The sequence below is a fragment of the Tursiops truncatus genome, chromosome 4, assembly GCF_011762595.2.
Source record: "Tursiops truncatus isolate mTurTru1 chromosome 4, mTurTru1.mat.Y, whole genome shotgun sequence".
NCBI classification, from domain to species: Eukaryota; Metazoa; Chordata; class Mammalia; order Artiodactyla; family Delphinidae; genus Tursiops; species Tursiops truncatus.
The window spans coordinates 5,410,193-5,433,400 of NC_047037.1; the positions used below are offsets into that span (position 1 = coordinate 5,410,193).

General features: G+C 39.2%; 1 protein-coding gene across 5 annotated transcripts in view; it reads left to right on the top strand.

Moving 5' to 3' along the window:
* ZNF385D (zinc finger protein 385D) overlaps positions 1-23,208 on the top strand; it is a 962,333-nt gene that overhangs the window by 823,160 nt on the left and 115,965 nt on the right. For 4 of the 5 annotated variants that reach the window (XM_073803661.1, XM_073803659.1, XM_073803662.1 and 1 more), the window contains one exon: positions 844-954. The exons of the other annotated variant lie outside the window; for it this stretch is intronic. In XM_073803661.1, coding sequence (XP_073659762.1) covers positions 844-954 — 111 coding nt within the window. The remainder of the gene's footprint in view (positions 1-843; positions 955-23,208) is intronic. 5 annotated transcript variants of the gene reach the window in all.

Below are 23,208 nucleotides of genomic sequence, written 5' to 3' on the forward strand. Positions count from 1 at the left end.
CTTTTCCAAAATTCTCTTTCTGTCACCTCGCTTTGACCAAAGATCTGTATTAGTACCTGTTTCTGCTAACCAAAGGAAATCCAAAGAGGTTTTTCATTTTTACACAAAAAGGCAAACAGCGAAAGTGATGTTCGGCCTTTGTTTTGCAGCAGCTCTTACAGAGGCAGCATGAACCCTGACCAGCAAGGCTGGCATCTCTAAGCTCCATCCCCTCCCCAGGCAACTACAGTCAGCATCCAGCCGCCATGGCTTTGAACTGTGTCTGTGTGCATCTGTGCTTTATCTAGGTTTACATTGTGCAGCCGTTAGCAAGATGTGCCCTAAGGTAGTGGCTTCTACTTTCAGATAGCAGGGGAAATCTATACCACACTCTTAAGGCAGAAAGATACCAAACATAGCATAAGGTTAATTATCCATAATGGGGCTTAAGTTATTTTCATAGCTGCTCATCTGACTAAGTCTATTTTGAAGTCCGTTGGGGGCAATGGCATAGACTAACTTCTGTGTAAGGTTTCTGGCATTCACAATAAACTTGAGTTTGGATAAACCTTTAATTATATTTGAGGATTATCAAACTGAGGCAATTGTTGATCCTAAATGAGAAGAACGGTTTAGCATGCAGACTCCAATGGGTACATTTATCATTTCCTTATCATACTGCGCTGCGGGCTCGTTGTCTATTTTTCAAGAAAGTAGAAATGCCATTTCTTAGAATAAAAATGTTCTTTATAATGTAAGCCGTAGATTGAAGCTGTACAGATTGGTTCTTTAATGAAATAGGCAACATTCCAATGGAACGGACAAGCTTTATTTCTATTTGTTGTATTTTTTTTCTCATTACAGATGGACCCGATTCAGAAAGCTGTAATAAATCATACTTTCGGGGTCCCTCTCCCTCATCGAAGAAAGCAAATCATATCATGCAACATTTGCCAGCTGAGATTTAATTCTGATGTAAGTTTATCACTTAGTATTCACTGGAAAAAAATGTATTCTGCTGTTCTAATCTTGCAGAAGAGATTTCTTAAACATTTTTCTCCAATAACTGAGCATGTCAAAATGCAAAGGTAACATTTTAACTCCTTATGTGTTTTAAGTTTGGACTTTATTATATTATGTTTGGTTGTTTTCTATAAAAAAAAATCACACCTAAACAAACTGGTATACTTGCACTTTAATGGTATTTTTTAGTCTCTTGGGAATGCTAAATTTAGGTAACACACTTTGCCTTTGGGGAATGGTAACAATTTAGGACTAACTAGGCTTTCAGTAAATCACACCTCTGAAATAAGGTAGGTCCCAGATTATATTTCAAAGCCAAGGTTTTGGCTTTGTATATTCTCTTCGCCTGCCCTGACGGTCCCTAATTGCAGATCTCTGGTGTCTTTAATTGTATTTGTGTTACAGACGTCCAGTCACTGACCTAGAAGTATAAGCATTTTAACAGGGGGTTCTGAAGACCTCAAAGGCCCCCAGCCCCTAATGAGTAAAAGTTAAGTGGAGAACATGACAGGAGCAAGACAGTGTAGACCTGACACTTTGCAAGTTATTCACAGAGAGGGATCCTCATCTTTTATACCTTTTCTAAGGGACAGTGTGGACTCTGGGTTCATCACAGAAGCTAATTTTGCTTGTGGTCAATATGAAGAAAACTGCCGCCTGTCCCCATCCTACTTTGGAATGTAGTCGGTCCTGAGATACAGAAAAGAAAAGGGACGTTGGTTTGGAAGGAATAAAAATTGAACATCTTGTTGACACTCTTGGTAAACAGAGGACCCCATCTATCAAAGTGGCCTTTCCAGGGTGCCATGTTATTGCCCTAAACGGATATGCTGTATGGAGATAACCAAACAGCTCTGGATTCTGGAGAATGTTAGGCCTTCCAGTATTTAATCACCCTAGGCAAGTGTGTCCCTTAGCTGATCTGATGATAAGGGTTTCATATGAGATAATCAGGCACAGGAAATAGATGTGGCATAAATAAAGTGGCTTTTTCCTTCCATGAGAGCCTTTCATTTGTATAAGGATTGCTACTGTCTTATGAACTCATACCTGCTAGTATAATCATCAGGTAATTTTATAGCATTCCTTCTGTTGGCTTAAAAAGAGGAATAGATTGCCTGCATAACACTTGAATGGCATTTGCTGCTGTAAAAAAAACACACTAAACATACAGCATTTTATTTGAAGTGTTGTCTTTTTGTTTTGTTTTGTTGTTTGTTTTTGAATACTGAGCACCTTGATTCGATTTGAATTTTAAGAAAATTACTATAGTTTAATTTATTAAAAAATATTTCAAGTGATGAATGTTATATAATAACCTCTTCCAGCTGGTGTAAAAAACAAAACAAAACAGTTTTCCTGACTTGCAAATAAGAGTTCTGAACTCAACAGTTACAATTTTGATCATTTTTAAATACTCAGCAAACAATCATATAGTTCCATAATTGTTAAGTGTGTCCTTCTTTATTCCTTTTCTTCTTAAATCATATTGATATTTCACTTTGGTATTGATCAGATAATGTTGCAAAAGTCTCTGAGGAGCCCTGTTTCCCGCTCCTTACGTCTAATAGGGGCTGTTTCAAATATCAACCCTTCTGCCAACAATTTCACTGCTAATGTTTTTCTCTATATTAAGAAAACTTCTTGTAAACTGGAAGCCAGAAAGAGACTTCAAGCTCGTTGAACCCACTCTCCCACTAAATGTAAGAAAACCATTTGCTATATCTAGACTAGGTCTTTGCGTTGATTATCCCCAGTGACGGGTAACTCACCACTTCAAGACACAATTGGTCTTTTTTTTTTGGCAGGTGATTCTACTAATCCTGTAGATGGATATCAAAGTCATATTTAAAACTTTAGAAATACTGTTAGGTATACTTTAGGAAACACACTGTGTTTCCATATATGATTATTAACATAAAGAACATAATGTAAAATAAAGATTTGCATATTTCTTTTCTAAAATGTAATCTTATTTTATTTCTTAGTAAGAGATTAAAAATGTATTTGTATTCATTTGCTAATGAATTTTCAAAGTGATATAGGAATCAATATGTATTTATTAGGGAAATTGCTTCTCATTCTTATAACTTTGTTCTCAGGTTTCTTTAAAAGGAAAATGGCCAAGGTATTTGGAGAATGGACAAGAATCATTCTCGGTCATAATTAAACAATTGCAGACTTGACCACTCATTAGATGGTTACTGTGTTAACCTTTTATTGTTGCTGTAACAGATTACCACAAATTTGGTGGTTTAAGACAACACAGCTCTATTAGTTTATAGTTCTGGAGGTGAGAAGTCAGAAATGGGTCTTACATGGCTGAAAGCAAGGTGTTAGCAGGGTGATGTTCCTTCAGGGGCTCAGGGGGAGATTTCAGTTCCTTGCCTTTCTTTTTTATTTTTTAATATTTTTTATTTTTTATTTATTTGGCTGTGCTGTGTCTTAGTTGCGGCACACGGGATCTTTAGTTGCGGCATGCGAGATCTTAGTTCCCTGACCAGGGATCAAACCCGGGCCCCCTGCATTGGCAGTGTGGAGTCTTAACCACTGGACCACCAGGGAACTCCCCTTGCCTTTCTTTTCTAGCTTCTAGAAGCTGCCCTCTTGGCTCGCGACCCCCTCCCATCCTCAAGGCAACGAGGCCAGTTGAGTTCTTTGCATGTGGAATTTCTCTCTCTTTTGCCTCCCTCTTCCACATTGAAGGACCTTTGTGATCACCATGGACCCACCTGGATAATCCAGCATAACTTTCCTATTTTAAATTTAGCTGTTCAGCAACCTACTTTCATCTGCTAATTTAATCTCCTTTGTCACGCCACGTAATGTAACATATCCATCGATTCCAGGGATTAGGACTTAAACATCATTATCCTGCCTACCATAGGTACTCACGTGGATGTCTGACTTACATTTGAACTGAATTTCATGACCACCTGAATTTATCAGATAATTACCCCAGTCCAAATCTTCGGTCTGTATAAACTGGACACATGAATTCAATGCCCTTTTCCTTTCCTTGAACCTTGAATATAAATTCACTATGCAGTGCAAGTTTTTTAAATTGCAGGGTTTTTTTAATAGGAAGACCCAATGTTATTGAGTTTATAAATGACATAGCAACATATTAACTGTGATTTACAAACAAAATATAATTATTGCAAAATTGAAATACAGGAGTAGAAACTCCTTTAGAGACTTTAAATATCTCCGTAGCATTATTGTGTCAATAAAGGGGAACTAATGTGCTGAAAATATAAGATTTGTTTATTTATTGACTGGTCATATCTATATATACTAATTTCACGAACTATTTAGTACTGAATGCCAAGATCAATTGGATTTATCATTCATTCATTCATATATAAAAAAAGAAAATACATACATATGTATGTGTTTATATGTATACATACATATGTATGTGTATATATACGTATATATATATTTATATAGATGTATAGATATAGATATCGAGCATTGTATTCCCAAAAAGCTTTAAATCCCAATACAACTGTCTGTTTGCTCTTTCCAGGTAAATCTGGAATTTATCTTGCTATTTCCATTCTTAAACCTAGAATCTGGAAAAGTAACACTGTAATTCACTTGTATGCTTGGTTGAATCCTCTATCACGTAGGAAAGTATTTTTGCCTTGTGAACCTTTTTACATTTCAAAGCTTCTTCCCCTTCCAATGAAAATAATAGCTTCTAGTTCTTTTCATCTCTGCATCATGAACATTCAATTTCCTTTCCCTCTAAGCTTTTATTTATTTTTTTAACCCTTCGTATTATAAAGTCTGTAGTTTGGTGGTATGCCATACCCGTTTCCTGTACAGTACTTTTTCCATTTTTAGCCCTGCAGATATCTTTCTAAGTGGCACATTATATTGTATGCACTTTAAATCAGATTGCCTTCTCCTGGTGCAGGCTTTTTCTTTGGGGAAAAAAAAAATTCTTTTTGACATTTATATGAAACACACATGAGGTTATGCAGAAAGCTTCCAATTAAAGAATGAAAGGTTGTAATTTGTCCAATTATTTTATCAGCATCTTAAGATCAGCATAAATTACCATTGGCCTGGACCAGTTAGTAAGTGTGCCTTTGAAAGACAACTTACAGCAAGGCCAGCACATATGTAAAATTATTGAGGTAGAAAATGATTAATTACTCAATGACTGTTTATAGAATGAGAAATAAGATCTCAGGCCCCAAAACTGAGGGATCATAAAATTGTGGTATCTGATCATCACTCTGGTTAATATCCCCAAAAGAACATTTCATGATATGTTAATGATGGAAGGAAACTTTTGCTAATTTCGCAGTGGAAACTGAAGTGTAGAGAGTGTAGGAGGCTTATAGCAGGCCACCTAGCCAGAGGCTAGCCACACAGCGTCGGAGTCCACTTCCAGGCTGTTTCTGCTTCACCTGGTCCAGGTAGGGCAGCAAGTCCATCCAGAGATCCAGCAGCTGCGACAACAATGGCATGGATGGCATCCTGTGTGTTTCCTGCCCAGTCCAGCTGCCCCAAAGAGAAAGCCTGAGGGCTCCTTCCCCCATGAACTAACCCAGGGCAGTCAGAGCTGCTGTGGAGGTCACCCTCACTGCGGGCTAGGCTCCGCCACAATGACTGACAAGTCCTCCCAAACGGCATCACTCCTGTTCACTCACACAGTTCAGTCATAAACATGGTGAAAATTTAAAGATAAATGCAAACTACTGAACTATAATACAGTAACAACAAATCCTTTATCACTCAGAATGGCCAAGCATTAATTATTTCAGGTGACTGTTATGAACCAGAGGAAAAGCAACCTCATTAGAAGATAACATTAGGGCTTCCCTGGTGGCGCAGTGGTTAAGAATCCACCTGCCAATGCAGGGGACACGGGTTTGAGCCCTCTTCTGGGAAGATCCCACATGCCGCGGAGCAACTAAGCCCATGCGCCACAGCTACTGAGCCTGTGCTCTATAGCCCGCGAGGCACAACTACTGAGCCCACGTGCCACAACTACTGAAGCCCACACGCCTAGAGCCCGCACTCCGCAACAAGAGAAGCCACTGCAATGAGGAGCCAGCGCACCACAAGGAAGAGTAGCCCCGGCTCGCCGCAACTAGAGAAAGCGCGCGCGCAGCAACGAAGACCCAACACAGACAAAAATAAATAAATAAAATAAGTAAATTTATGAAAAAACAAAAAGAGAGAAAGAAGATAACATTACTTACAGATCTCAGACCCCTCCAAAGGGAATCCTTGGGACCATCACCAATATAATTGATATTTACATTTTCCAGTGGTATTATAAAATAGAAATCATTATTGTTCTGCACTTTAGAAACCAGATATGTAGTGAAATGAAGCAATAAATCTGAATTTAATTCATATCTCTGTCAAAACTTCCATTACCAAATGTGGCAATCTAATGATGAAGATGCTAATAGGAATATTTCTTCCTACCAAATGACCAAACTTAGATAATTAGACTTTCGTTAACATTATATCTTAAGACACTTTTTTTTTTTTTTTTCCGGTACGCGGACCTCTCACTGTTGTGGCCTCTCCCGTTGCGGAGCACAGGCTCCGGACTCGCAGGCTCAGCGGCCATGGCTCACGGGCCCAGCCGCTCCGCGGCATGTGGGATCTTCCCGGACCGGGGCACGAACCCGCGTCCCCTGCATCGGCAGGCGGACTCTCAACCACTGCGCCACCAGGGAAGCCCCCGTGCTTAAGTTTCTTAAAGGAAAAAGGATGGTTGCATCTACTATCCTATTATGGTTTTCAAACTGCACGTTTTATCCCAAATTAAAAAATTATATTTTGAAGATCTCAGTTGCGCTTTTCTAAGTATTTCTGGCCTCTTTCTGGCCGTGTCTTCAGTCTGAGACACGCCCAGGAAAGTTCATAGTTATTATTTTTATCTCATTCAGATTTTAGCATTTTATTGCATATCCTAGGAGGAAGGTTAATACAGATCTATGCATGGGGGATACACATCAAACCCCAGACCTGAAAACAGCATCAGGGAAGCCCAGTGCAATCGTAGGAAAAACAACCGATCAGGAATTTGACATCCTGTCGTCTACATTTGTCTTCTCTTAATTGGCTGTGTGTCCTTGGGCTCTTCATTGAACTTACAGGTTCCAGAATCATCTCATTTAAAATAACTAGCCATTCCTTACAGCCACGTTGTAAGGATTATAAACTACAACATGTAAACAATTAGATTATAAATTCTATAGTGAATGAAACAGAAAGGTCATTTTTACTTTGTGGGCTAAAAATGAAGTTACAATTGTTTCATTCTTCAAATGTTAAATTACTTCTTAAGAAATACAGAAGTTTGAAAATATCTCTCTTTTTTAAAAAAAAGTACTTATAGGGATCTATAAGTTGAAAGCATCTTTGTGCATCTTATTGTATCTTTGTGTTAAGATCTGAGGTGCCCACTCCTGGTAAATCTTTACCTTTTACCTTTTAAAAACAGCAGGAACCACTTGTCCCTGGCAAAGCTGATTTATTAAAAACTCTCAGCCTCTTTAAGTCTATTGCTGCTGCTGCTAAGTCCCAAAGGAACTTCAGAGAAACCCAGTTATAAATTAAATTTTCAGGCAGCTTTGAAACAGCTCTTTCATAAGACTGTGTCCCTTCCATGTCTCCAGGACTCACAGAGCTATTTAGAGCATTGGCCTGAGCATCATGGCTTTCCCACTGGGTGCTTTTTCTTCTTCAAAAACAGTTCTAGGACAGGGCTATTCAGCTTCCCTGCCAAAGGAGTTATATCTGGGACCTGATGAGCTTGAGTTGGGCTGCCAGGTCGTCCCTGTGTGAGGAGTTGGGTCTGGAGCACGTCCTCTGAGTGTGTGTTTGGGCCATTTCATCCCTCAGTTTCACTGGCTTCTCCTTCTTGAATAGAGCCCGAGGCTCTGTCAGAAATTCTCAGAAAGGAAAACTTGAACAGAAAGACCAAACAAGAGATACTGAGTCTGGCTGTTCGAGATTTCAGAAGAAAATGAGCCGTTAAGAGCACAGGAATCTATTGAAGCAGTGTGTTTCTTTGGCAGGCTTTTAAAAATAAAACTTCAATATTGGGTCATTTCGGGACTCTGAATTGACTTTGATATTCCAGAGTTTCATCTGTGGATGGAATGAAGGGTATGGGACTGAGAAAAAAGAGAAATCATTATAAAAGGGTCCATATTTCTCTGGACTTCTTTTCTTGATAAACAAGGAAAAACAAATTAATAAAACTCACTTTTCTATCAAATTCTCCTAGACGTGGAAAATTTGACTTTGAAAGTATAGGAAGAGAAAGTTGATTTTAGCTATGACAAGTAGATGTGTACAATAACCTCCAATAATCAGAGAGGTACTTGTATTTCTGTGGAATACTGTGAGCCCCTCAGAGAATTGTTGTAAGTTAGGACTTAGAGAAGTATAAGAAATCATTCTGTCCATTTTATAGATTGTACAGTTGGAAAAACCAAAGGCCAGAATATTGAGTTGACTTTTTCAAGGTCTCTAAGCTGTTGCAACAGATAAGAGGACTGAAAACCAGGCTCCTAAGTCCCAACTTAGTGTTTTTACTTAACGTATCACGTGACCTTTCCTAAGGGAAATTAATTCCGAGACTTGCATTGGTATCAGCTGACAGTTTTCAGCTAGGACAACTGGTCACTGAAGTTCTACACACAATGGAGACGTTAAGGTTGATACCAGTACTAAATTCCTTGCTAGACTGCCAGTAGTATAGATCGCTAGAACCTAGAAACATATTTCAAAATTGAGAACGCCTCAAAGGCAGCGCTCTTGTAGTAAGTTTTGAAGGGGGCGGGGCAGGGGGGCAGTAGACAATCTCCGCCAAGTCTGTTTCATCAAATGCCACCTATTGAATGCAGAATTTGAGAAGAGGGTTAAGCATGTGCAAAGCATCAAAGGACAGAATGTGATGGGGAGGGTATGATTCCAATTAAATCAACTAAAATCGTCCACGTGTCCCCAAAGATGAGACAAGAAACCTATTAATGTTAGGAAAGCTCTACAAGTCTTAGGTATCACTCAATAAATGTTGAATAAATAAATGGATGAAGTGCTTAAGACCAGACACATTTTTTTTTTAAATCACCTTAACAAGAAAACGAAGGTAGAAACGGGATTCTCTAAGATGGTCTAAGTTGCAGCTTCATTAAGAGCATTTAGAATAACTTCTACGTTTTGAAAAAAATGAAATTTTAGGTTGCCTTTTCACCAGTGCCTGATCCCTCTACAAAGCAGGATTCGTATCCTAAGCAACTACTTCCCTAAAACCTGAGAAATGGAAATTCACATGACTTGAAAAGGAAATGAATAAGTGGAATTAGATTTGAGCACAGCCTTAGAAGCTGGTTCTTGTGATTTGGAAAGCTTGCCTTGTAGCAACCTCTGAATTTCAGGTTATTTGCAAAATAAATCAGTATCGTCCAAATTCCCCCATTTTAACTTTATGATTATACCCTGAAGATTTTGGAGCACACCAGCCGCTTCATCACTTTGTGACTGATGAAGTCTATTAGCCATGGAATAAAAACCTTGATGTAGCCCAGTTGCCCATAAATCGCTTGACGTACATATCTCATATAAATGTCATCATTTGTTTTGTATCTCTTTCTGCAACCATATACATTTCTCAAAGTATTAATAGGCACTAATGAGCTTATAGAAACTAAAAGTAGCAACTGCATTAATCATCACCACTAATAGAAAGTCTCAAAAATCAAATTTGTTCATCCCTTTCCATTCATTGTAGTCACTGTTTATCAGGCCCCTTGCCCTTTTTATCACATTTCACTATAATTTATTTCAGCATTTCATAAATCACCACTTTTGCCATAGCCCTGGAAATTTAGGACAGTAGAGGGGCAGAGGAGCAAAGGAATTGGAGAGAAAGGTAATTCCTATGACTTTGTTCTTAAGTCGTTTTGGGTTTTACGATCTTTATATCCTTTCTTTCCTTTTACAGTTATTTGTTGTTATCTCTTCTGCTGAGTCCTATTCTCTGTATTAATTAGCTAGAGTAATTGTGATGAAATATACTTTCTTGAGTATCCCCATGGCCACAGATCTCTCTATAGGTGAAATGAACCTACCCATTCATTTTACCTTCTTCCCACTAAGTTTCTTAGGATGACTCGTTGAGGAGTGGCTATTTGGTTTTATCATGGATTTAAGGAGAATGACATTGTACCAGGCATGCTATAAATTGCACACTACATTTGGGTTGCATTACTAGAGTATGACGTTAAAGCCAGAACTTGAAAAGATGGGTACATTTATTCATAGTCTATGGATCTCTGCATAATCTAGCTACTGTACTATTTTAGAACACTGTACTTACACCCTGCATCCTGGCCCGTATTCACCTTTTTCAAGCCTGCCAAACCTCATTTGCAATGCAAAACACTGCCTCTGGGATCCATTGTCTCCCTCCCAATCTATGTTTTGATGTAAATTGAATCTGAAAGTGGTAAAGGTTGCAGTCCTTTGGGGAACCCATTCCTTGTGCGGAGGGAGCCGTGGAGGGCTGTGAAAGTTTAATTTTCTGTGTCCACGTGCGATTCACAGGCCTACTTTGAGAGGCGGAGAGATAATCACACACATAACATTGAGAGCATGCGGTTTACTTTTTATTGGGCCTACATGTACTTTTAAATTCTGTACCGAGAAGTATCTGAAGATGGATGCATGGCAAATTTATTCTTATCAGGTTTATTGGGATATCAGGTCCGTTCATGCAACTTTAAGCCTTCTCTTAGATTCCTATATAATAAGGTTTCAGGAGGTAGTCTCTGAGCAGGTTTTATCCATATCCCAAGCAGAGGCTTATTTTCTCTGCATCAGCAAACTTGTCATGGTAATCAACTTTTTTGTCCCAGCCATCAATCACTCTTGATTACAGCTGGCTAGAAGTTCTGTTCTGTTGATCAGCTCATCAGTGCACATAATATTACACCTGGAGGTCAGCACAAATCATACCTCCAAGGGAAAAGCGTTTTCCTTCAAGGCTTTTGTCCATGGTTTTATCGTTTACATTTGGGTCTCATTGACTTGTCATGCCTATCTTTGGCTCAATCTGCTCCATCAGATAAAAGATGCTCCCCAAACAGTGCTCAAAGTCTGGTTGATAATTTTTACTATATTGTTCTTAGTATCGTGCTTTTGCCTTCTTCATTCCAAAGAGTAGTTTATGATCTATTGTTTGCTTATTTATATTAACGTTTTCCCATTCTTAATGCAGTTATGGTAGAAATTAAAATCATATGAATGATAATTCAATGAATATTCAGTGCTGCTGTAAAAAAATAGTTCAGCACATGTTTTACTAGAATGTTTGCAAGTCTAATTTTGTTGATTTGCAATGGTTTCCTAAGTTAGAGTTTTTTGTTTTCTGTTTTGGCTTGGGCTAGAGAATATTTATCTTTAATTTTCAGTTTATTTTAAGTAACACGAACTAGCTATCTTCATGGTTTAAAAAGCATTGAGAAGTAAATGTTTTTAAGTCAGTTGCTCAGTCACCATTACTCTTAGCTGTGTCTGTAATATATATTCTTTTAGTAACGTATAGTTGATTTACAATGTTCTGTTAATTTGTGCTTACAGCAAAGTGCTTTAGTTATTCATGTATATATATATATGTATATATATATATATAATATATATATATGTGTGTTTTAATAATCTTTTCCATTATGGTTTATCTCAGGATATGGAATATAGTTCCCTGTGCTGTACAGTAGGACTTTGTTGTTTATCCATTCTGTATGTAATCACTTGCATCTGCTAGTCCTAATTCCCAGTCCATCCCTCCTCAACCCCTCTCCCCCTTGGCAACCACAAGTCTGTTCTCTATTGTAATATTTGTTATATGCAGTAAAAGGAATTTTTATTTCTCTAATCCAACTCATATTTCTTAAAACAGTAGCATTTTCAGAGTAGTACTAGAGGAATGTTTCCATGGTAAAATATTTATTGATTTCATAAATTATTGAAAATAAATATCTGATTAAATAAACATTTAATATATCCTTTGTGTATTCCACAAAGACACTCTTTCTATTTCTTGTATTTTGTTGTATTTTTATTACTTTATAAAATCCAGAACAATAATTTAGAAAAGCATAAAAAATATTTAACTTTTAGAGTATACAATTATAAAGAAAACTCAAAAGAATATGGAAGTACAGAATAATATGGATTTAATTAGAAATCATGCCTCTTTATCAAAAGGTTGAATTAGCAAAAACTCAAATTTCTTCTATGGCTGGACTTCCTAGGATAATGATATATTTCTATTTTTTAATGTATTATTTTATTTTTTTGTTGGGAATCTTTTTTCTGTTTTTCTTTTAAATTTTTATTGAAATATAGTTGATTTACAATGTTGTGTTAGTTTCAGGTATACAGCAAAGTGATTCAGTTACGCATATATATATTTCTTTTTTACATTCTATATTCCATTATAGGTTATTACGAGATAGTATAAATTTCTATTTCTGAGTGACGTAAGACAACAAAGAGAGACTGCTGTTTTCATTTGATGCCGGCATTTAGACATTAGTGGTTCTTACTTTAATCTATGAAACAAAACAAGGGCAAATGGCATCAATTAATGAGACAGCAACCCACGTAGAAACATAGAAACCACACAACACTGAATGGGATTTGGTTTTGAAAATCTGAGCCGAAAGCTCAAACTGGTTCTCTGCTATATCTGTGGTCTCAAATCTTCCCAGGATGGGAGCCAATCAGTTTTGTCAAGGGGTGCTTTGTCATTTTGCAGGTTTAACAATTAACATAATATTTTGCTGCACCCACTCTTGCTTCTCCTTATTGGCAGTCAGCAGACTGGATATTTTCATGAAGAGTCAAAATACTATAGTTCATCTCTTCTTGGCCCAGAGAGTCTAGTCAAATAGTTTGCCACAAGAAACTTGTCATCTTAGCCAGCCATATGATTTTTATACTTTTAAACAGTAGCCACAGGATATGACCTAATGCCTAACTTTGCAAATCAGCCCAACATAAGTGGCCAAGTTTGTATACTCATAAAACACTCAGATTGTCTAGAAAATGTATTACCATTTATTGCAGACTGATTTGAAATGACTGATCTTTATTTTAAATAAATAATTCAGGGAAGAGTTTCTCTCTCTCTCTCTCTCTCTCTCCCCCCCTCCCTCTGCCCCCCCCCCCCCCACCTCTCTCTCTCTCTCTCTCCAGTTTTTCTCCTGTGGATATGTTTACTTACATTGTACTCCTGTTAGGACTTGACCTGTTGGTAGAAAATGTGATGCAGATTTTGGGAAGTGACACATTTTGGTGGGATCCTGTTACTAACATTTCGACCTCTAACTTGAAACATGTTGCCAGTCTTTAAATTGAGAAAACGCTAAGAATTAAAACTCCATGGAAACATATTTGACCATAGGTCTTTCATGTAGAGAATCCAGTTTCTTCTGTTTTTAAACAAATTTCTAGGCCACTGGAAAAGCTCAAAAGAATGAAAGTTAACGTAGTCCTACCTCATGAAGACATGTATCCTCTACAAAAGCTTTCTCAATTCTAGTTTACAGAATAATGGCTTCAGTATCTGGAGGTGAAGGAGGAGAGTAAGTTGTCTATATAGATTTTAAGGTGATGTCCATATTTATAGCTCCAGCTGAAATCTCTTCTTCCACTTCATACTCCCGTATCAACTCCCGTATCAAGTGACCACTCAGTGTGGTCACTTGATGAGCAAATAGATACCGCAACCTAAAATGTTCAAAACTAAAGGCCAGGGGCTTCCCTGGTGGCGCAGAGGCTAAGAATTTGCCTGCCGATGCAGGGGACGGGGGTTCGAGCCCTGGTTCGGGAAGATCCCACATGCCGCGGAGCAACTAAGCCCATGCGCCACAACTACTGAGTCTGTGCTCTAGAGCCCACGAGCCACAACTACTGAGCCGACATGCCACAACTACTGAAGCCTGCACACCACAACTACTGAGCTTGTGCTCTAGAGCCCGTGAGCCACAACTACTGAAGCCTGCGAGTCACCCAACTGCTGAGCATGTGCTCTAGAGCCCACAAACCACCACTACTGAGCCCATGAGCCGTAACTACTGAGCCCGCGCACCTAGAGCCCGTGCTCCGCAACAAAAGAAGCCACCGCAATGAGAAGCCCACGTACCACAACGAAGAGTAGTCCCTGCTCACCACAACTAGAGAAAGCCCGCGTGCAGCAATGAAGACCCAATGCAGCCAAAAATAATTCATTAATTAAAAAAAAAAGAAAGTAAAGGCCATGGTTCACTTGCCCAAACCTGCTCCCCAGACAGAATTTCTCTGATAATGGCAATTCCATCTTTCTGGTTTATCTGATGAAAATATTGGGATCATCCTTTCTTCCTGTCTCACACTCTATGTCCAATACTGCACACAACATGTTAGGTCTACCTCCAGAATATATCCAGCCATAAAAAAAGAAGGAAATCATGCCATTTTCAGCAACACAGCTGTACCTAGAGATGATCACACTAAGTGAAGTAAGTCAGACAAAGACAAATAACATATGATATTGGTTATATGTGAAATTAAAAAAAAAATGACACAAGTGAACTTATGTACAAAACAGAAATAGACCCACAAACATAGAAAACAAATTTCTGGTTACCAAAACGGAAAGGGGGGAGGGATAAATTAGGAGTTTGGGATTAACAGATACACACTACTATATATAAAATAGATAACCAACAAGGACCTCCTGTAGAGCACAGGGAAATCTACTTAGTATCTTGAGACCTATATATATATATGTGTGTGTGTGTGTGTGTGTGTGTGTGTGTGTGTGTATACATGTATATGTGTGTGTAATTGAATCACTTTGCTGTATACCTGAAGTTTCACACACTAACACAACATTGTAAATCAACTACGCTTCAACTAAAACAAACAAACAAACAAAATATATCCAGAAACCAATCGCTTTTCACCACCTTCCTGCTACTACTCTGGTCTTACTCACCATCAGCTTGCATCTGGAATATTATAAACACTCCCTTAATCATTCTCCCTGCTTCTACTCCTTTTACTCATCATTTTTAAAAGGCAAGTTGAGATCAGGTGGCTTTTCTGTTAAACACTCTTCAGGGGTGGTGCATTTCATTTAGATCGAAAGGCAGAATCCTTAGACTGACTGCACAGCCTCTGAAATGTGGCCTCCAGCTGCCCTCCTGGCCTCACCTCCTCCCACTTCATCCTCTGCAGCCACGCGGGCCTCCTTTGCAGGGCCGGGTCTAGGGTGAGGCACCCGAGTCACAAGCAGAATTTAAGTGGGGGAGAAAAAGCTCAGTCGTTAGAACAAATAATAAATGCAGTACGAAAGAGTCCAAAATGGCACACTGCGGCCCACGGGCTGGCCGCCTGTTTTCGTAAATAAATTTTTATCGGAACCGGGTGAATGAGGCAGGGTTGGACCATGTAGTGTCAGATCCTGTCCTATTTCAGATGTTGATATTTTGTTCACCTTGGACTTCTTTATGTTGCATGGACTTTAGTGTTTACAAAATGTTGCATTAAAATAGCATTCTTCTTGATTACTGAGTCTTTTAAGATCCCCCTACATTTTTCTCCTGAGGCAAATATTTCACTCACCCCAAACTAATTCCAGCCATCCTGACCCTATCTTAAATACACCAGGCTCGCTCCCACCTCTAGGCATTTGCACGGGCTCTTACTTCTGCCTGGAACACTCTTTCCGCAGATTTCTACGTGGTCTGTTTCTTCAAACTTTGACCCAGTGTCACCACCCCTTGATGCTGACTCTGACTACTATATTTAGGATTTCAACACCTGTCATTCCGCCTCTCCGTACCTGGCGGTTTTTCTCCTACGAACTAATTACCTTGTAATATACTACCTAATTTACTAATTTATTATGTTTATTGCCCACTGCCAATTAGACTGTAAGCTCTTTGGGGGCAAAGATTTTTGCCTGTTTGCCTTTGTTTTATCTAGGTACTTACTTAGAGCAGTACTTGATATATTGTGCTTAATACGTATTTATTGGGTGCATAAATTAAAGACTAAATGAATATCATGATACTTACCAGTTATATATATCCAAACTTTATTTCACCCAGGCTTGGGAACATCTCAACCCTCTCCCAATTTGTCTTTCCTCCTCAAATCATAAAAAGCCACATTCCGGGCTTCCCTGGTGGCACAGTGGTTGAGAGTCCGCCTGCCGATGCAGGGACATGGGTTCGTGCCCTGGTCTGAGAAGATCCCACATGCCGCGGAACGACTAAGCCCGTGAGCCATGGCCGCTGAGCCTGCGCGTCCGGAGCCTGTGCTCCGCAACGGGAGAGGCCACAACAGTGAGAGGCCCGCGTACCCAAAAAAAAAAAAAAAAAAAAAAGCCACATCCCATGATAAGAAATGGAGACATTCTTAGAAGAGATGCAAGAGGATACCTTTGCCCCAGTTCATCCTTGATGAATGAATAGCTTTCCTCCTGTGAGCTTACTTCATTTTCTGACATCACAGTATTTGGTCTGTCCGTGGACATTAGGTAGTTTCACACTGGATCCAGGCTTTTCTTGGTATCTTGACACCAAACACATTGTTGGGGTCCTCCATCATGTGCTGCAAAAGCAAATAAGATGAATAACCAATTATGCAAACTCCCACGTGTCCACTAGGGCAATAGTAAAATGAAAATGCACTGGATTTCTAGGTAAGGTGTCACTGTTGGGTCACAGGAAAATTTAGGATGATCAGGGGCTCTGGCAGTGCCCTTGGAGAACAGAGAGGGTATATTTGTTACCATAGTTAATGCACTTCACGCTCCCTGTTGTGACTGTGGAGAATCCAGGCTACTTTCCTGATCCCAATTTGAGCCCTACCTGCTCTACCACAGACTCAGGTAGATCAGCAATACAGACGGCTGTGTATCTAAGTAAACTTGGGGTAACAGTGATGGGATGGGGTCAGGGAAAAGCAGGACCACAGATAGGCATGAGTAGCACCACCTTTTTTCCTTTGCGTTTGTTGACTCGTGTGGACCAGAAAGCACATGAGGGAGTGTCTAGTTAGAAGCACATCATGGGTTACGAGAGTTTCTGGTCTCCTAGTCAAAGTTCAATTACTTAGATGACAAGTGTTTCTCCGTTACATACAAAGCCAAACTGAAAGGCCAATCACAAAAATCCCCAGTGTGGATATACCTTTCCTTTTCTAATTTTCTACTCCTCAGAGCCATTTCCCATTACTCTTATTCTGATAGTTCTTTGAAGTGATTGGAAGTTCCACAGTCATCATTCTCCATGCCTAACAAAACAGGAACAGGTAGAAATGTACATTATTCTATTGCATTTACTCTGACAGCTGCCATCAGATGAGATCTTCATAGATATTGCTCAGGCTCAGGTTTCTTCTGTCACTCGGTGGAAAAAGTAAGAAACTTCCTCATAACCAGGACTGAGTATTTTCTAAGATTTTGTTGGACTAAAGGCATGAGGATCAAAGCTGTGGAATGGTTCCGTGAATGCTTCACGCATTCGGTGTTCTAGAAGGTCACCATTAGCTGGCAAGTAAATGAATAAAAAGAAAAAAGACTGTATCAACTTTAATTGATACCTCGAGTAGCAGGATTCTATAGGCAGGATCAGTGATGGCTACTGATTTTTCACTCTCTTGTTACATCCAGTTGCCTTATCCTATAGATGATTTAGCCTAAAGTCTTGGAGTCCTACATCCTAAGGAGGCATTATCTGAAACATAGTCTCCACGCCTTTCTTCTGATCTCGATTTTACTTATGTGGAAAAGACAGTTGAGGCAGATTTTGAACACCTGGACCGTTTTTCCATAGGACTCCAAGTCCTCCCTAGAGGGGCAATTGCTCCAAAGCAAATAAAAACAAATGGCAGCTACATATTTCTTCTTCTGTAATGCTAGAAGGCATTAGGGGTGTCTTTCCTGAACTATTGCCTCAAAAGCCATCCATCACTGCAACAGTTTTCCCGTAGATTAAGGACCAGATTTGCATTCTAAATTAGTTCTTCCAACAGCTGCTGTAAAATAACTTGGCTGTAAGTTAGGAGTTTGCATTTGATCCTCTGCCAGTGAAGATCATAAAATTCAGCTTGGCAAGAGAATTTAGAGAAAGAGGTCTTCTCAGCACAGCTGTGCTTATTGGACTGAGTGGCATGTGTAAAGCTGGACCCCAGCTCTCTCTCCGGTCAGCACGTGAGGGATTGCTGCTGAGAAAAGATGAGTCTAGTCCCAGCTTCTCTGTGACAGAGCTGAACCACCTTTAGTTGGAGAATGGATGGAGGGTTATATTAAAGCTGCTGATGTAAACATCTTTGGGTGTTGATGGAGCAATCTGTTCAAGTCGTTGGATAATCCCTTGAGAAATCGCCAGGACCCAAGTGTCAGTTGTGCACCTGGCCCACCGTGGAAGTTCAGATGACAAAGGGGTTATTTTCCACGTTACTATCTGCTCCAACTTTGTGAAGGGAAAGTCTAAGGGACTTGGATCCGGCTAATCCTATCTCAGTGCTTATTTGTTGTATGATTCTGTGCAAGTTTTTTTAACATCTATGCATGTCAGATTCTCACCTGTGCAGTAAAGATGCTAACACTACAATATGAGATGTCTCTGAGGATTAAAGGGAGTATTATAAGCAAAGCAGCAGATTCACAGTAGGTATTTGGAGTTAATCTTTTTCCTTCTTATATCTGATACTGGCATAAAGGGAGTAATGGTTTTCATACTCAGTACCTTTTCAAAATCACAAGTTATGTGTCTGAGGCAAGGCTTGCTAGGTGCATACTTTGATCATTCTTCCTCAATTAGATAATTGATGTTGATTAGGCTCTGCCAATGTATATTCTATCCTTTTGGTCAGTTCTTTCTTCCAGTAAAGCTTTGAACGTGCATAGCCGTTACGTTGTTTTTTAAAATATAGATAGATGATATCAATTAATTCTGGGAGCAGTCTGTAGCTTGACTCAGTCACTGACAGGTTGATTCTGGGTTTTCTCTCACTTTCTAATCCTAAACCACAAGATCTTGTGTAATAAATGCAGGTTTGACCTAAGATTTTTAGAAAATGGTATCCAGTGAATTGCTGTTCAGGTATCAGACAGTCGACATGTTGAGTCATAGAGGTGCATAATAGGGGCACATCTATAGTTATAAATAAATGTGTATACCATTGACAGATTCGTGAAACATCTACTGCTAGAGGATTAGTGGAACAAACTAGAGTTTAAACGATTAGTGCACCCAAATGTACTGCAAAGAGAATCGGCCTTTATTTTCAAATACGAGACAGCGTGGGTGAAAAAAAAATAGGCATTTTTTTTTCAACTTGCAACTGGCAAGCGATCGCCTAGTACTTACGGTTTTCTAAGTGGGGAAAAGTTTCTTGTGTCAGCAATTCATGTGACAGGCCAATGATGAAGTGACTTCCTCCACTCATGTGAAACGGGGAAGCGCTTATTTCTTAGTCCATTGGGAAGATTTAGAGCTGCAGTGTCCTGGGCGAGGGCTACCTGTTCTCACTCACTGTAGGTTTGGGTAGTTCATCAGTAATTTCAGTGTGATGGCTTGTGGCCTTGTTTGTCACCGTAGCTTTATGCATAACTGGCCAATTTATGGCAGTGATTACATCCATCTTCACGGAATACAGACTCAGGGTTTGAGTCACAAGATCTTTAACCCTCGAATTTCTGGACCTGTAGGGGCCAGCTGCACAAACTCTCAGAAGTCGGAGGTTAGGGATATTTTGGAGTGCCAGATAATGAATTGTATAGGCTATCTGTCCCTGTCAAATGCTCTGATTTACTACCTTAAGTGTGCTTTCGAATACACAGTACCTAGAATACTTTCTGGCCATCTTAGGTGTTCAATAAGCACTGAATGAACTCAGTATGTGCTACAATGAATTGGTGAAGGATAAACAGAAATCTAAAGAAGAAAATGATGCTGGAAGTTGTTGAAAGTGTTTTTATTTGGAATATTTACTCAGAACATTGTACGACGGACCACTGACAGATAGAAACTTTTGTACATTTGCTGCCTACGTTTCAGATATGGGAGATGGATGATTTAATTTTTAAAGCATTTTTCATTAGGCTTGGAGAATTTATATCAGAGCTATAGCCAGAAGGAAGCCCAAATGTTCCATTTTTAGGAATATCTTAAAATCTAATTATCAGAAATCTATATTTAGTTAAATGCGATGTTGAATAGACTGAAATTTTTGCAACATGTACAAAATTCAGCACTCTGTGTTCTCCTTCCCACTTACGTCTTTTCGCGCCCACCTTCCCACTGCTGACATATTAGGATGGGCATATGAAATTGCTGGTTTTATAGGTCAAACTGGCCAAATGCTAACAATTTCGTACGATTCATATGTATGTGCATACAAATCCACTTTGGTTATTCAAACAGCAATCCAGCATGGGAGAAACACTTCATCTGAAAGCAGATCGCTCTTTTTTGCTGATTTTTTAAAAAACTGGAAATCTAGAAATCCCCTAAAAGCCTCATTACCTGCACCAAGGTCGATCTGTGTGTCATAATAATTACAGTGTCCTGAGCAGTAATAGATATAATGATCATGTATTGAGAATGTGATGTTTTTTAAATTCAGTCTCCTTTAATCCTTATGATGCCAAGCTCACCAAGGACAGGGACTGAGTCTGGTTTTTTTCACCTCTAGCCCTAGATCTAGCCCAGAGTTGAGTCCGTGGTACAGATTCTCACAACATTCGATGCAAGAATGAATGAACAAACAATCAAGGATTGTTACCTTGGCTTTGCTAAGGAGAAGCTCAAGCTCTGGCTTGTACCTCCCTGTACCTTCAAGGAGTGGGGCTGGGATTGAACCAGGTCTTCTGACCACAGAATCCACACATGTCATTAGGTATAGTGCTTCCCTGCAGCCACCACAAAAGGGAAGATACATCTTTTGGCAGTTTGCACTCCAATTTTGTTCCCTGTTTTCTTGAAAGGTCTTGGGGAAATGTGACCCGTATCTGAATTACAAAGAAAATGAGAGAGTAGGAGTTGAAAATAATTGTGATGTTAGTCAAGCCAACGTTTAATTAAACAAAAAAACCCAACAAAACCATCGTTTATTTTCCCACCAAAACTCTAAAGAAAAAGTAAATCTGAATTGTGTCTTTTTATGTAACTTAACAAGAGCTAGAATATTTGAGGAAGAAAAAAGGAATGTTTCTGAAACACTACATATCTTGTTCCCTGTTTCTCTAAAATATACTATGACCGTGGCAGCTAAGGGTTTAAACGGAAAGGTACCTCTTACAACATCCCTTTTCTCCATCCCTTCCTCTTGAGGCTCCCAAAGAAAGTCCTCAAGTCCCATCTGAAGAGAGATCCACCAGTGGGGAGGAAGACCAAGAAGCTGAGGATCATTTTCCCATGTCCTTCCACTCCTAGCTTGTAACCCAGCAGTTTTTATTCTCTGTTACCTGCAAGGAGGAAAGATTTCTTTGTAAGCACTTTTAAGAGCACAGCTATGCCGATGATATTAGGTTGGGAAGATCTAGCTCCTTGCCAGTAAGGAAATCATAGACTAGTTGGCTATGCCTGCTCACAAATTTATTTACCTCTCCTATCTAGGTATCTATCTATCCATAAAGTCATATGTTGGTCCCTTTGGATGAGACTCAGGAATTCCTTCCTCCCCAATATCTTCTTCATTTCCTCTTTTCCTGTGTTCTCAGTCTTTAACACCTTGGAAAGCTCTTCTCTCTGCACTTCTGTCAGAGCTGGTCATCTGGTCACCTGGTCAACTCCCGCCATTCTGTTTTCCCTTAGGTGTAACTACAGCAGGAAAGGACAACTTCAGATCTTGCATCCCCTGGGCTCTGGAGGGACACTTAGATTTCTCAAGTTCCTTAGAATGAAATGCCCATGAAACAAACTTTGTGTGCTCACGCTGAGGGGTTATGCTATTACGATAGCATAAACTTGTAAGTTATTATGAAAACATTCTTAACATCTCTTTTTCTAGGTTGCTAAGACTATTGATATATCCTCCTCCCATTAGCATAGCTGATTGCGGGCCGTTAGTGGAGGTTCCCAAAAGGGGATGAGTCTGAGGATTGCATAGAGAAAAAGCTAACCCTTCCACAAAAGGGTTACAGTGTGATAAAGAGTGAGTAGATGAAAGACAGGAATGGAGATTCCAGAATGTCTCACTCAAATTTAGTCTTTGTTCAAGGCACTGAAATTTTACTTTTTTAATTTGATTCTCACGAAGTAAAAAACAGCCTTTCCTATAATAATTTTGCAAATGAAGAAGCTGAGGTTTGGAGAATAGTCACTTGCTTAAGGTCACACAGTCCATGAGTGGTAAGCCAAAATTTAAATGCAAACTTAGTTTCATTCCATTTTACTTAGAAGAAGACGTATGCCTAATGTTTAGCTCATAGATTTGGGGTAATGATCTTCTGGGTTGTATTAAGATTTATACAGTGATTTATGGATTTTTTGAATTTACACACCCATTTCCAGCCAATGTTTCTTATCTTCTTCACTTGAAGTTAATGAAAAATGAACGAATGTTTACAAAAGGGACTTAAAATCGATAGATGAAATTCAGGTAAGACTGAAAAAAGAATCACAAGATTATCTTGCTGTGTTTCCTGGAAAGATTTTTTTTTAAAGGCATGAGTAAATTATTTTAATTTTTAAGCTTTCTAAATGTGTGATGAGAAAGGGCAGTGAGGAAAAATGAAGAAACATAAAAGGCTGTCGATTAGAAAGGTTCTTGGGAAAAAAGTAGTGCATGGTATTTGAAGTGCATGATATTAAAATCGTGGGGAGTTTCATCAATCATTTGCAGGTCTCTTTAGGAAAGAGCGAGGTCTTTTGATGTATTCTGTCAAAGTTAAATAGAATATCAGAAACCAAAATTCTATTGCACTGTGGTAAGAAGACATTACCTGACTTTGATGAGAAAACCCTTGAGTCTTGGTTCTGCTTTTGGTTTCAGGTAGAGGATTTGGGAAAACTGGGTGTGCCAACCGTACCAGGGAAACAGTGATCTAGTAAGAACTGACAACAAATTATATTGAAATGGTGACTTGGGTCTGTTCAGATCTGTGGCTCAGCACGTCCCCTAGATGTTTCTTTACTCCAGGCTATCCAAAGA